The 15,514-nt window shown below is 46.9% G+C and overlaps 1 protein-coding gene across 3 annotated transcripts; it reads left to right on the forward strand.

Annotated features, from left to right (window-relative positions):
- The first annotated feature begins 2,011 nt into the window (after positions 1-2,011).
- rxrbb (retinoid x receptor, beta b) lies at positions 2,012-15,514 on the forward strand. 3 transcript variants are annotated; one of them, XM_017685357.2, is made up of 11 exons: positions 2,012-2,032; positions 3,121-3,316; positions 4,602-4,743; positions 6,319-6,498; positions 8,895-9,055; positions 10,016-10,145; positions 11,465-11,597; positions 12,258-12,299; positions 12,485-12,576; positions 13,754-13,859; positions 14,831-15,514. In XM_017685357.2, exons 2-11 carry the CDS (start codon positions 3,170-3,172, stop codon positions 14,967-14,969), a joined length of 1,272 nt encoding a protein of 423 aa, XP_017540846.1. In that variant the 5' UTR covers positions 2,012-2,032; positions 3,121-3,169; the 3' UTR covers positions 14,970-15,514. The 3 variants fall into 3 exon arrangements, with proteins under 3 accessions (XP_017540846.1, XP_017540843.1, XP_017540844.1); XM_017685354.2 differs by having other exon boundaries at positions 2,031-2,077; XM_017685355.2 differs by lacking the exon at positions 2,012-2,032 and adding an exon at positions 2,050-2,188.

Genomic DNA, 15,514 nt, shown 5'->3' on the forward strand with positions numbered 1-15,514 from the left:
ACGCAGAGGCATGTAAATGAGCACCATTCTGATTGGCCTCGTTCAGGCTGAAACGTTCCCTATAACTTCAGTCTGAGTAGGCGGGGCTAAACGGCCAGTAAATGTGTCGGTTTTTGTGACGTCATGGAAATAATGAACCGAAAAACAGCTGCTCCGTGCAGTTCAGCTTCCATATGCGCTTTAAAACCGGGGCCTTGTTCATGTTTATTAGAATGAAAGCCCACGACAGGTTCAGGTCCTGTGATGAGGTTCTTAGTAATGCTGGGTAAAGAGGATATTATGATATTACACATCGGAACAGAAAAATGAGGTTATGGCCTTCTGGTTGTTCTTGTGTTCTCGCACTAGTCCTTTGCGTTGGCTGTATCTCGGACGCTACGGCTGTTTGGGGCAGTACAGTCTCTGTATTCAGCCACCGCGGTTTCATTGTGTGCATCGTTTTGTGACGCTGTAGGTTCTGCTGTTGGATCTACTGTGGGATCGGATGGTGCTTCAACATTCTGAGACGCACTTAGAAGGGGTGGGTGTGTGTGTGTGAGTGTGTGTGTGTGTGAGTGTGTGTGTGTTTTTGTGTGTGTGTGTGTGTTTTGTGTGAGTGTGTGTGTGTGTGTGTGTGAGTGATAAAAAGCTGATGTGAGAACTCAGGTTCTCTGAGAGCGTGTCGCATGTTCTCTGTGCAGAACCGGGCCTCTCTGTTCTGGGTGTAGTATCGCGGCGGAGCCTGTCGACTCCTGGCCTACGTGCTGACCTTTTTCTTGCTGCTTCCCCCAGAGAATGAAGGTAAACAGGTTATGTCACTCACAGGGCAACACATTATAACAAAGTGGATGCGATTGGGAACGACCGCAACTCAGCCACGAAGTGGTCGGCCACGTAAAATGACAGAGCGGTCAGCGTGGAATGCAGTGGTGTAAAGCGCCGCCACTGGACTCTAGAGCAGTAGTTCCAGTGAAAGGAACTCTTAAAGCTTCAGCACCAAGAGATTTTGGACAATGTGAGTGAGCCAGGCCTTCTCGTTCCAACGTCAGTGTCTGACCTCACAAATAAGCTTCTGGAAGAACGGCCAGAAATTCCCATAAACACTCCTAACCCTTGTGGAAAGCCTTCCCAGAAGAGCTGAAGCTGTTATAGCTGCAAAGGGTGGGCCGACATCACATTAAACCCTATGGATTAAGAATGGGATGTTACTCAAGTTCATATGAGTGTGAAGCCAGACGACCGAATACTTTTGGCAATAGCACCAAAAAGGGGTTCTGCGACTGTTACGATGTAAAGCTTGTAACAATAGAAGAACATGCTGGTGCTCTATAGAACCAGTACATCTGGAGAACCATTTCACCATGCAGAGAACCACGCGGAAACACCTGAGCTCAATAACTAGGAGGGGCGTCCACATATTTTTGTCCAAACTTAATTGAAATGGGCCTTTTTTCAAATATGAGACGTATATTTCAGCTACGCATCATGTATATGATTCATATTCATACGTGTGTGGCATATTTTACCAGCTTCATGTCATATGGATCGCATCAGGCATGTATGTATGACACGGATTCTTATGGATTCCACGGAGCCCTGCTGGTGACCTCCTGTAGAAATAAAAGTAATGGGTGGCCACGCCTTATTAACGCGTGGGAACGTGATCCTAATGCACGGCCACGGCTTGGTAAGGCGTGGGAATGAGATGATTAAGTCGTGGCTATGACTTAGCAAGCCTAGGCTTTACTGAGTCGTGGGCACGACTTAATCATCTCATTCCCACGCCTTACTAAGTCCGTAGGATTCTTACCTACAGGCACACTATAGTTTAAGCGGGTCTGCCGATTTACTCACATACAGTTTGTACATTTACACGCATGTAACACAGTGAAGGCCTCAGAAAGGCGAGAGAAAGGGTCGAAATGCTCCTCCCCACTTTTATGGCCTAATTCTAGTGATTACGGCTTTTGCCTGAGTTTGTTTGTTTGTTTGTTTGTTTGTTATGATGAAAGTGAACTGGCGCGCTCTGTCCACTAGGAGGCTGACTAGCAAGGTATTCGCCTGGATGCAAAAACATTCACTTCTAATTGCCTGGCTGGTAAAATATCCGCACTCACAGGCTCGTTTATTCCCTCTCTGCTTGGGTTCTGTGGTGAATCCCGGCGCCTGTTCGCCGTCCCGCCCGGTTGTTCGGCGGTTTTAAAGCCAGGTTTGTCCGCTAACTGGCGAACCGAGGCGCCGGAGCGGAGCGGTCCGGTCGCGTAGCTCGGGATGCTAACGCTACAGCTAACTGGCTAACCGCGTCTTTATGGATATTTGCGGGTTTTTACGCTTTAATAGCGCAGTCGCGGGATTCCGGACCGCGATTTATCCCCAGAAAACGAGACGCGTCCCGAGAAGGCGCCCCTAAACTCGCCTCTGGGGTTCGTGTGACAACGTTAGCGTAGCATAAGCTAAGCTAGCTACCTTAGCTATCTACGTACAATGTAATTGGCTCCGCTAGCCCGCGCTGCTCTCCGGCAGCGGCCGTCCGCTCTCGCGAATGTCTCGGCCGCTCTCCCTTTCCAGCCCGGTTTGTGTTTAGAATCGTAGTTTTAAGAGTTTAATGCGTCGTTAATGTGGCTGGCTCGCTAGCTGAAGTTGGCTTATGGGGCGATTTTTTCCGGTCCACCTTAAACGGCGCGGTGGCTGCATCGGGGCGCACGCAGCAGAACGGAGCGCTGCGCCGTTTAAGGTGGAACGGGAAAAATCGACTTCAGCTTCGTGAAGTGAAGGCCCTTTCTTCTACAGTAGTGATTTTAGACGTCGGGGGCTGCTTGTAGAGGCTTTGTTGGTAAACAGGGACGTGTTGAAAGGTTTTTAGACCGGTTTAGTGCTCGAGTTCGGGCTCGCTGGGTTGCCAGACGTTCTACGGCAAACCTACCTGTTGTTGTTTTGTTCCAGTGTTACATGTGAGCAGTTGTATGCAGGGAAAGATGATGTCCAGATGTATTTTTTATACTAGGTTATGAGGCATTTTTAATAGCTGTAGTATGGCCTTTAAAGTATGTGACTGCTGAGATGCTGAAGTCTTATAAACCAGCCTGCGAGCAGATATATCTGCCCAGTTCACTTATTCTGTCTGTCTCTCTCTCTCTGCAGCATCAAAGCCCTGTAGTCTCCTCTCAGTTGGTCAGCCTGGTCTGCATCTATGAACTCCTTGCCGCCCACCACCTCGGCCGTCAGCAGCCCTGTAAGCTCCCTGGACTCGCCGCTGTCCGTCATCAGCTCGTCCATTGGCTCTCCTGGTGTGCCTGGGACTCCTTCGGTGGGCTACGGACCCCTCAGCAACCCACAGGTTTGCCACACATCTGCCAAATTCACTTCATTGTCTCGTAGGGATGTCCCGATCTGATCCAGATCGGCGCGGATCCAGGCGCACGCTTAAGCGGATTAGGTGTCGGTTACGTTAAGCCAGATCTTTGCCGTGTGTTTTTGTGCTTTGTTTACTCCGCCGTCGTAGAGTTGACACAGACAGACGCCATCAGCAACAGGCCGGCACGTTTTCAGCACATACTGTAGGAGCTGAAGATTACAGTGACTTAAATACCTTTAAAACACTCCATTCACCGCTTTATATCATGAACCCTCTTTTGAAGGCAACCCTTGCGCTGTTCGTGGTTTTAGGGCTGTTTACGGCATCTTTACTGTGTAAAATGTACTTGTGAGCCCCAGCTCATCATCCCTCCTCCACCAAACTTTACTGTGCATTCCGGCAGGTAGAGTTCTCGTGGCATCCACCAAACCCAGATTCATCCATCAGACTGACGGACAGAGAAGCTGATTCGTCACTCTTTCCGCTGATCCAGAGCCCAGTGGCGGTGCTTTACACCCCTCCAGCCGACGCTTGGCATTGCGCATGGTGACCTTAGACCCGTGTGCAGCTGCTCAGCCATGGAGACCCGTTTCATGAGCTGCTGTTCTTTTTAATCAGCCCGCGTGAACATTAGCAAACCTTAACAAGTGCCTTAAACATCTGAGCGTCACACTTCTGCGTTATATTTACCGGCCCATAAAGCTACAGCGGTAATGGTATTCTGATGGGTGAGAACAGCGTACGGGATGCCAGCGCATTCATATTTAACCGTTTTGAGTGTTTGTTAAAATGGGAGTAAAACTGTTCCACTGTTCAGCTCAGCGTTCGGGTTCCGTGTAACTCGCTCTCTTTTCTGGGTTGTTACCTCGTGAAAAGTAGTCAAACATTTCTCCACTTGATACACTCCGGAAAAATAGGCGAAGATCGGAGACGGCGTCCTGCCGTTGATCATGGTAGCGTTTCTTCGGCTGAGTGAAGTCTGAAGTCGAGTCGAGTCGAGTCAGGCTTTAATGTCATTTGAGCTCTATACGAGTTCACTGTGACACGCAACAACGTTCCTCCAGGAACATAAGCGCAGAGCAGTACAGTGAATAAATCCATAAATCCGGAACAGGCAGGACACGGTACTGAGGATGTAACGTACTATGACATTATCAGCTTAGCAGAAGCCTGAACCTGCGACCCGTCGTCCGGAATACCGATAGATCTGGCTTCTGATCTGATGGCCCCTAATTTTGGTTGTTCTTTTCCCTCTTGCTGCTGTTAGATTAACTCCTCGATGTCTGAGCTGCATGCTGTCAGCAGCTCTGATGATGTGAAGCCACCATTTGGCCTGAAGTCTTCAGGGGGCACCGGGCCAATGCTGTCCCAGAAACGCCTCTGTGCCATCTGTGGAGACCGCTCGTCCGGTGAGTGATTTGGGTGGGGAGGTTTCAGATTGCCCTGCTGGAGACATACCACATAGTTAATTACAGCTAGCCTAGACTTAATGCCTTGCAGTCCCCCCGAGGAGTGCAGTAGGAGTGGGCAACGGGTGTTAACGAGAAATTACGCCGCCGTACGCTTTTCTGAGCGTGGGCGCTTAAAGAACGCTGAACGACTGCGTGGTGGTTCAAGGGTAATTAGTTAATTAGTTCTTTCCAGTTGGACGTGGTGCAGCACTTGATGTGCGGTGTTCACTCGGCATCACTGTGCTCACGGTGTGGGATAGCAGGGCTGGACAATTCGGGGAAAATATAAAAATAATTGCAATATTTCTGATTAATATTGCATCTGCGATTTATCGTGATTTGTGATCAATTAAGGTTCAGTCTTTTTTAACCAGAAGACCAGAGTATCTACTTTTTTCTGTCTTGAGGTTAGACCCCTGAATCCCAGACAGCCAGGATGTCGTGGTTGTGATGTCACAGTGTAAGAGGTTTAGTAGGATCTGATTGGTCTAGATCATCTATAGATCATTTAACGCCCTCACAGTATCTTCACAGTGTCTTTAATCTTGACCGTCTTTTGAGAGGCCAGTAAACCTCATGTTCAGAATTCAGCTAGAAGCTGATCTTTCTGATGATGTGCTATGTGAGTTCCTCTGTGTCGTATGTTCCTGCATGTTATTTATTTAGTTATTTATTTTTATGAAAATGAGGAAAAAATGCTTTTCCAATTTTTAGGATCTTATAAATTTGCATATTCCTTTCATCTTAAACATTGAAAGTTGGCGTTAATAACTGGGATTGTTGAAAAGCTGAATTTGTGCTGAATCCAAGCCTGTAGATTACTCGCGTTTTATTGTTTCCTTATAAACGTTATTCACCGATCGAGCAGGACGTCCTGACCACCTCCTCGTTTCTACACTCACTGTCCACTCTATCAGCTCCACTGACCGTATAGCTGCACTCTGTAGTTCTACAGTTACAGACTGTAGTCCATCTGTTTCTCTGATACTCTGTTACCCTGTTCTTCAGTGGTCAGGACCCCCATGGACCCTCACAGAGCAGGTACTGTTTGGGTGGTGGGTCATTCTCAGCACTGCAGTAACACTGACGTGGTGGTGGTGTGTCTATTAGACAAGGTAGGAGTGTCTGATAGAGTGGACAGTGAGTGGACACAGTGTTTGAAAACTGTCTGATCCACTCGCACCAGCACAACACACTAACACCACCACTACGTCAGTGTTACTGCAGTGCTGAGAATGACCCACCACCCAAACAGTACCTGCTCTGTGAGGGTCCATGGGGGTCCTGACCACTGAAGAACAGATGGAAAAACAGAACTATACGGTCAGTGGAGCTGATACAGTGGACAGTGAGCGTAGAAACGAGGAGGTGGTCAGGATGTCCTGCTTGATCAGGGAGTATTTGATGATTGAGCCAAAATGAACGGTAATATACGTTTGTCCGTGTTTGTAGAGTTTATTAGAGATGCTGAACATCTCCTCACACATGCGTGTCGTTCCTTGACCGATGAGTGAAGGTGCTCCACTGTTGCAGGTAAGCACTACGGGGTGTACAGCTGCGAGGGCTGTAAGGGCTTCTTCAAGCGAACAGTGAGGAAGGACCTGAGCTACGTTTGCAGAGACAGCAAAGAGTGCCTCGTGGACAAGCGCCAGCGCAATCGCTGCCAGTACTGCCGCTACCAGAAGTGCCTGGCGATGGGGATGAAGAGAGAAGGTGAGCATCTCCAGTACGGCTGCACAGAACATCGTTTGCTGGGCACTTTTTCAGATCCATCCTCTCTACAGTGAGAGGGAAAACGGCAAAGTCAGAAGAGCCAGATCCCGCAGGCGGAGTGGTCAGACGGTTGTATTGCTGTGCCACACTGCTCTATCGCGTGTGTTATCAACATGTTCTGTGATCATATGACCACAAATATCTGCATTCTTAGAAAATACAACCCACTAGAAGCTTGGATCCGGCTTTTCTGACCGAGTTTTATCAGTTTATCAGCAGACGCAGAGGAGACAGACATCAGCAGAGATTGAGGGTGAATGTGCTCTTCAAAGGGGATTTCCACTGATTTTCTAAATTTCTGCATAATTAAACAATTAAGACGTAATCAGAGCCGTTTGGTTTCTAGATAAGCTCACCGAGTCAGAGCCGCTCACTGTGGTGGTGACAGGAACCAGACGTCCCTCTAAAAGCTCCTCACAGTGGTGGTGATGGGAACCAGGCGTCCCTCTAAAAGCTCCTACAGAAAGTTCCTACATGAACTGGTTCTGAATTCACTGCCTGATGACTGAGACGCTGTTTTATGAGAGTTTAGAGAACTTCAACTCCATTCATGGTGGAGGGAGACATGCAGGGCGCTGTGCGGCAAAATAGTCCCCAAAGAAAACTCATTATTCCAGATTTTCCACTGTTTTCCATCATCAACATTCCATATAAGCTCAGAAGACTCGTGTAGGTTCTCTGGTGGTTCTGGATGGTAAATAAAGTGTCTATATCTGTGTTGTAGTCATGGCGACGCCTGGTTCCCATCACCACCGCTGTAAAGACGTCTGAACCACTTCACACCAAACTCTCTGAGTCTCTCTGATTACACCATAAACACTGAGTTATGGGAAAAATTGGTAGAATTCCCCTTTAAATTCCCCTTTCGTGCACCAGAAGGCAGATTGCTATCACAGTGCGTGGCTGTATCAGAACTTCATGCCCTGTCTGTTTCGTGCAGCTCTGGGTTTTGTGTCTGAGGGACCTCGTCGTTTTATCTCATCGTGGTTTGTTTTCCATGAAACCGTTGGAAGGAAGGTGTGATCTGCAGAGCTGATCTACGCGGTTAACATACAGTTAGAGCGCGTTTACACGGCAAAGGCAGGAACGGAGCGGCTTTTGTCGGTTGGTGGCTCGTTTGGAAGCACCCTTAGTGTCTTCTGATGGCGTTCTTCACGCGTGGGTGTGGTCTCGTCACCAGCTCTGCCCGAGTTCCTGCGTTCTATTATGAAGCGGACTCCCGTTGTGGGCGGTCGTGCTGAGTTAAAGACAACAGGCGGTTGAAGGCAGCCTGCCTGTTGGAGCGATGGAGGCTGCGCCCTGCGTGGGTGGGGAAATACCCGCCCGGCTCCAGCACCGTGCTATAGCCCCTGCGGAGATCTCAGATGTGTCCATGCTCACTTGTTTACGTTTTTATTTTAAGGCATGTCTCCTGTTTCCTTCTTCTGGCCATTCATTTGGAAGGTGTGTTCTGTAATAATGGAGAACATCACATTTTTCTTTCCAGTATCCACCAGCAGGTTAGACAGCACTGCTAAACCGCGCCTCACAGTGATCAGCATCCATGGTCGGTTTGTCAAGGCAACTTTCTGCTCTTCCTTTTATTGTTCTGGACTTTTTTTTGTCCACTAGAACCACAAAACAGTTGTAGAGCCTATTTATAGTCTGCTTGTGCTTTTGGGGCCGGTTGCCGGGACGGTTTATTGTACAGTGTTTTATTCGTACATGATTGTTTTGTTTGTTTGTTTGTTTGTTTGTTTGTTTGCCCCCCCAAGGCGAGGCGCTGTTTTAAACTCCTATAACTCGAGTTTAAAAGCTCTTAAAAATGTAACGATAAATAAGATTTAGTGTTGAAATGTTCATAACGTCTTAAGTTTTAAGAGTCCCTTATTAGTCCCACAAACGGGGAAATTCCACCTCCGCATTTACCCCATCCGGGCAGTGAAACACCACATACACACTAGTGAACACACACACACACTAGGGAGCAGTGAGCACACTTGCCCAGAGCGGTGGGCAGCCTTATCCACGGCGCCCGGGGAGCAGTTGGGCCTCAGTCACGTGCTGTCGGCCCTGGGGATCAAACCGGCGACCTTCTGGTCACAGGCTGGTTCCCTGACCTCCAGAAACTGAGTGTAATGTTTAATCTTAAAATGTTGAAACATTTATAAACCATGATTTTGCTCAAATTCTCCATATTCTCTGTTCATTTTGGACAAAAGCAGCTTAATCAGAACGAAAGCTAGATGGTCTATTGAGAAGAATTGACCTGAACTGGACCTGAAAGGGCGCATGTTTGCCCTGTGCTCCTCTTTATGTTTGACAAGGAGTGAATCTTGTGCTCTTCTTGTCCTCAGCTGTTCAGGATGAGCGCCAGCGGAATAAGGAGCGCGAAGGGGAATACGAGTTCACCTCTGCCGCCAACGAGGAGATGCCTGTGGAGAAGATCCTGGAAGCCGAGACGGCTGTGGAGCAGAAGACCGAGCTGCACTCTGACGGCAGCTCCGGGACCGGCTCTGTGAGTCCCGTCAGGGGCCGTTACTGGACCAAATCAGTGCTCTGGGAGTTTGTGTGTGTGGATGTTTTGGTGGCTGCGTCGCCGAATCTGGTCAGAGATGAACTCCTTAGAACCACCGGAGGTTCCATAGCACATTTCCTCATGTTCCTTGCGTCATAACTTTACAGATTTTATAAGCTCCATTCTTCTTTCCAGTCCCAGAGATGTAGTTTTAAAACTGTAAAACAAGAAGCTGAACTCACACTTTGACCCATTTTCCACTTTTTTTGCTCTGTAAAAATAATTAGAGCATTAATAATTAAAATTCAAAGAGCAGGTAAGATGTTTGGCTTTCCGCAGTAAATCGCAGTTACTGAATAATTTGCCTTACGAAAAGCGAAGTAATGTATGAAAATTTCATATCGTCCAGCGCTTCCCGATGGGCTGAAGGTCTTGCGGTCATCACTAGTGACCCAAAAGTCAACTAGAAATCAGAATCGCCCTCTGGCTGTTAAACCGCCCGGCGAACGCTCTAAGACTAAGTGACCCTTATTAGTCCCACAACGAGAAAATTTCACCTCTGTATTAAAGTGAAACTCCACACACACACACACACACACACACACACACACACTAGGGGGCAGTGAGCACACTTGCCTGGAGCGGTGGGCAGCCCTATCCACGGCGCCCGGGGAGCAGTTGGGGGTTAGGTGTCTTGCTCAAGGACACCTCAGTCATGGACTGTCGGCTCTGGGGATCGAACCGATGACCTTCCGGTCGCAGGGCCGGTTCCCTGACCTCCAGCCCACGACTGCCCTAAACGTTCTAAGTGCAGTGTTGGGGGAAACTGTGGTGTTCTAGGCTGTTAAAGGCTGTCAGTTACCCTGCAGCCCCTAATTCCTGTTTGAAAAGCACGTGGACCCTGATATGAAGGCGAGTTCTGGTGTGAAGCTTCACCCTGCTGCCCTTTCTGTCCTCCAGCCCAGCGATCCGGTGACCAACATCTGCCAGGCAGCAGATAAACAGCTGTTCAGCCTGGTGGAGTGGGCCAAGCGCATCCCGCACTTCTCCGAGCTGCCCCTGGACGACCAGGTCGTTCTGCTCCGAGCAGGTAACGAGTCAGTACGGGGGGGGGGGTGGAGGTGGAGGTACGGTACCCCTGTACTCGAGTAGCAGGAGTACAGCGAAATACACTAAAAACTACCCTCTTTAAAAGATGGTGCTTCAGGGTTTCTGTAGTACAGAAAATGGTTCTATGTAGAACCTTTTTGAAAAGGGTTCTACACAGCACCCAAAACGGCTCTTCTTTTTCTGCAGTGTCAAGTTTGTAACAATAGAAGAACCCTTTTGGGTGCTGTATAGAAATTCTAACAGGTTCTATATAGAACCGTCTATAACGCATTCATGCATGTATTCCATCAGTCTGGAGAACCCTTTCACGATGCAGAGACCCTTTAATCATGCAGAGAACCGTCTATAACGCATTCATGCATGTATTCCATCAGTCTGGAGAACCCTTTCACGATGCAGAGACCCTTTAATCATGCAGAGAACCGTCTATAATGCATTCATGCATGTATTCCATCAGTCTGGAGAACCCTTTCACGATGCAGAGACCCTTTAATCATGCATAGGTTTTTTTCTTCAGTGTTCATGGTTCTATATAGAACCCTTTTCTCTAGTAAACAAACCTCGAAGCACCACCTTTTTAAGCGTGACTCGAGAGAAGGATCGGAATACGCGGTCCGGATCTGTTCACGGTTTTGAGTCGCAGGGTGAATCATTGGGGCTGCTTTACTTCCCGTTTATTACTTAAAGAATTTACAGAACACAAACGAGATCTTGGTCTTAAATGAGAACGTTCAGCATGTCTAGAGCTTACGGTTAAACAGCGGATTTACTGTGGGAAAACTGCTGCTGGAGTAGAGGAACAGAAATATGTGCTAGTGGATGTACTAAAGTAAAAGTATTTGGGCTTTATTATTTTTTCTGTAGTTTTTAATTTATTATTTATTTTTAAGGGGATCTGAATGACTGGAGACGTGGGATGAACTACTGTTATAAGATCATTTTTATTTTAGATACTTTTTATTCACAAGTTAGTACTTTTGTGCTTTTACTCTAGAGTATTTTACCAGGAGTAGAGAAGTACTGCACTTCCACAACTGCTGGATCATCTTAGAAACCCGACAGCTTGCTGTGGCTGGACTGTTTCACAAAAGAAAAGGATGTAAAACCATAGAAACATGATGAGTGGACAAAAAAAATAAATGCGAGAAGTTTGTAGGATTTGTCAGCACTTCTTACTGGTCCCTGTAGCACAGGTGTAGGAGTTTGTGTGAGCCAGGTATTAAGGTGGCAATGGATTTAAGGTGGCAGTGGATTTAAGGTATCTTCAGCATATGTAGTTCCTCTGTCTGTGTATCTCAGGGTGGAATGAGCTCCTGATTGCCTCGTTCTCTCACCGCTCGATCGGGGTGAAGGACGGGCTCCTCCTGGCCGCTGGTCTGCACGTGCCCAGAGACAGCGTCCACAACACCGGGGTGGAGGCCATCTTCGACAGGTAGCCCTTTAATGCAGTTATGGAGCTGCTTAATTAATCCATAGTAGTTCATTTTGTCAGTATAGAGATTAATTGACTGTAGAAACACCACGCATTGATTTTATCTTGATTTTGTTTTCATAATTGTTGGAAGCCAATATTATATTATAAATAAAATTCGATTAATCGCCCAGTGATTGATTAATCATTGGGCACCAAAATCACAACTGAAAAATAAAATATCATCGCCCAGCCCGAAGTGGTGGAACTGGACTCAGCAGGGTGGGAGGGGTTGAGGACGACTGCACAGTGACCTTTCTGATGGAGACATTGTCAAGACAAGGCTAGCGAGCATAACTGATCAATCAAGTACATTGATTTGCCCGTGTCTGTCTCCACCCGGCCGCTCCAGCGTTCCGTGTATGAAGATCCAGCTGTAAAATGAATAGGAACCATCTTTAAGGTTCTCCACAGCAGAGCTGGATGATGTTGAGTGAGTGGACACAGCGGGTCTGTTGCCCTCGCAGGCCGGACTGAGGGCTGTCACTCACTGCCTATTAGAATATTAGGCCACGCCCACCCGGCTCAGATAGGCGTGTTTACCTGTGTTTGCTGTTTAATCCATTCTGACTTCGGACGTTTTCATCTTTTAACGTGTTCTTAACGTGTTTGTCTCCACAGAGAGAGCGCGCACAGCGCTGAGGTGGGGGCCATATTCGACAGGTAACCATCTACACACGTCTGGCCGCCCTAGTGCACCTGGCTATTCAGCGGTGATGAATTGTGGGATAGGTTGTAGTGGAGAAGTGTGAATGCACAGCATCGTGTGACGTCTTTCCAGCCTAAAGTGGAACTGGTGTCGTTATTTATCCATGACTCTGTTTCCCTTTGATCCGTGTTGTGTTTAGGGTGTTAACCGAGCTGGTCAATAAGATGCGGGATATGCAAATGGACAAGACAGAGCTGGGCTGTCTGCGGGCCATCGTCCTCTTTAACCCAGGTACAGTGATCACCTGATATTGTGCTTTAGCTGAGAGCATCGACGCCGACTTTAAAGAGAGAAAAGTTCCAGTAGACGATGATATCGACCAATATGATCAATAATCCAATCAGGAGGAGCTTTACTGACTGAGGAGTTTACAGTTTTTATTATAAATTATTATTTTTACAATGTAAATTGGCCCGATATAAATCAGGGCTGGGCAGTATGACGATATTTATCATCACAATTATACACACACACACACACACACACACACACACACACACACACACACACACACACACACACACACTTTATTTATCCAGAACCACCAGAGAACCTACACGAGTTTATATGAGGTGTTGATGATGGAAAAAATCTGGAATAATCAGTTTTCTTCGCATCACAATTCAAAGACAAATTTCTTCTCGATAAAGTCTCAGTAAAAATTTAAAATAAAAAAATTAAATATTGTGATGCGTCTTGTATTGAGAAGTTCTAGCTGTTATGTTGTATTATACACCGGTCAGGCAGAACATCCTGACCACCTTGTTTCTCCGCTCATTGTCCACTTCATCAGCTCCACTGACCGTTCAGCTCCCCTCTGTAGTTCTACAGTTACAGACTGTAGTCCATCTGTTTCTCTGATACTCTGTTACCCTGTTCTTCAGTGGTCAGGACCCCCATGGACCCTCACAGAGCAGGTACTGTTTGGGTGGTGGGTCATTCTCAGTCTCTGACTTTACATCTACAAGGTGGACCAACAAGGTAGGAGTGTCTAATAGAGTGGACAGTGAGTGGACACAGTGTTTAAAACCTCCAGCGGCACTGCTGTGTCTGATCCACTCACACCAGCACCACATCAGTGTTACTGCAGTGCTGAGAATGACCCACCACCCAAACAGTACCTGCTCTGTGAGGGTCCATGGGGGTCCTGACCACTGAAGAACAGGGTAACAGAGTATCAGAGAAACAGATGGACTACAGTCTGTAACTGTAGAACTACAGAGTGGAGCTGGACGGTCAGTGGAGCTGGACGGTCAGGGTCAGAAAAGTCCATGTCTTCCTGTAGCTGGCTGGATTTGCTTGCTGTGGATTTATTTGGAAGAGCAATTAAATGATGATATCCTAACACAGCTGTCATCATGTAGGGTGTTTATAAATACATTGACTATTTTGGTATGTTGTTGCTTAGATGCCAAAGGTTTGACTAACACCAGCGAGGTGGAGCTCCTGCGAGAGAGAGTGTATGCGTCCCTGGAGGCCTACTGCAGGCAGAAATACCCCGAACAGCAGGGCAGGTACGATCCTTAACGCCGCTGCTTCACCTGCAGTTCCACCTTATATCACACGGGGGGCTCAGCTGTCACATCTCGTATGACCTCAGAGTGTGAGGAGTAATCAGAGGTCCAGAGGGTTTGGGGTTAAACGGTTCAGACGTCCTTACGGTGGTGGTGATGGGAACCAGGTGTCGTCATGACTACAACACAGATATAGACACTTTATTTACCATCCAGAACCACCAGAGAACCTACACGAGTCTTCTGAGCTTATATGGAATGTTGATGATGGAAAACAGTGGAAAATCTGGAATAATGAGTTTTCTTTGGGGACTATTTTGCCGCACAGCGCCCTGCATGTCTCCCTCCACCATGAATGGAGTTGAAGTTCTCTAAACTCTCATAAAACAGCGTCTCAGTCATCAGGCAGTGAATTCAGAACCAGCTCATGTAGGAACTTTCTGTAGGAGCTTTTAGAGGGACGTCTGGTTCCTATCACCACCACTGTGAGGAGCTTTTAGAGGGACGTCTGGTTCCCATCAGCTCCACTGTGAGGAGCTTTTAGAGGGACGTCTGGTTCCCATCACCACCACTGTGAGGAGCTTTTAGAGGGACGTCTGGTTCCCATCACCACCACTGTGAGGAGCTCTGAGTTTCACTTGGAGTTCCAGCCCTTTTCCTCTGAAACGGCACTTTTCTAGCCTAATTTTAACTTTACATTTTTATTTAGGTGTTCAGTTGTTAAATTTAATAACAAAATAATAACTAAATAATAATTATTTAATTAAATTCGAATCATTTTTATTTGACTGATTTTCTCTTTTAAAGCTTTTGTTTTAACCATGTTTTTAATGTCTTTTCTCACTGTGATTGACAGCACTGTGTCAAAGACGTGATATAATGAGGATGGGAGTGACCATCAGGGAGTGTGTATCAGTATTAATTGATTGATTGATTGATTATTGATTTTTTTTTTTTTTTTTTTTAATTAGGTTTGCTAAGCTCCTCCTCCGGCTGCCTGCGCTGCGCTCCATCGGCCTGAAGTGTCTGGAGCACCTTTTCTTCTTCAAGCTGATCGGCGACACCCCCATCGACACGTTCCTGATGGAGATGCTGGAGGCTCCCCACTAGGCCGGCCCTGAGGCATGCTGGGAGACGGGGCTCTGCCACCCGAGATCACTGTGACTGCACTTTTTTCGATCCCAGGGCAACTTCAGCAATTTGGCCAGCCTCCGGTCTGGGGTACACTTTCATTATCGCGTTTCTCTTCATGAGTGCACCACAGAGTCTAGAGACCCAAAACTTGCCATGAACTTAGAACACGTTGGTGCTACGTTTCAGTTGTAAGTCTTGAATTCTTGAGGAATTTTTTTTTATTTTCTTTCTTTCTTTCTTTCTTTTTTTTTTTTTTTTAGAAAAGATCGGAACCTTCAGTTCCCTTTTACTAGCTTACATAAAAGTGGGGTTTACATTTTGATAGAAACCATTTGAGTGGATATAAGCTTTAATTGTCAGTGAGTGTGCTCCTTTATCTTCTCTTCATTTGTTTTTTAAATCCCTAAGTGACTAATTTATTCAGCCCAGACCTCAAAGGACTGGCGGAAATACAATTGAACGAACAGTTTAAACTGTTTTTTAAAAGCTGTTTCTAAACTGAATAAAATCACTCTACCGGT

Source organism: Pygocentrus nattereri, chromosome 3 (genome assembly GCF_015220715.1).
Source record: "Pygocentrus nattereri isolate fPygNat1 chromosome 3, fPygNat1.pri, whole genome shotgun sequence".
Taxonomy (NCBI): Eukaryota; Metazoa; Chordata; class Actinopteri; order Characiformes; family Serrasalmidae; genus Pygocentrus; species Pygocentrus nattereri.

Excerpts from the sequence above, each read along its gene's own strand:
- rxrbb (XM_017685357.2), top strand. The coding sequence starts at position 3,170 with ATGAACTCCTTGCCGCCCACCACCTCGGCCGTCAGCAGCCCTGTAAGC. Across the intron at positions 9,056-10,015 it reads GCAGCTCCGGGACCGGCTCT|CCCAGCGATCCGGTGACCAA; the intron begins GTGAGTCCCGTC and ends TCTGTCCTCCAG. Across the intron at positions 10,146-11,464 it reads GGTCGTTCTGCTCCGAGCAG|GGTGGAATGAGCTCCTGATT; the intron begins GTAACGAGTCAG and ends TGTGTATCTCAG.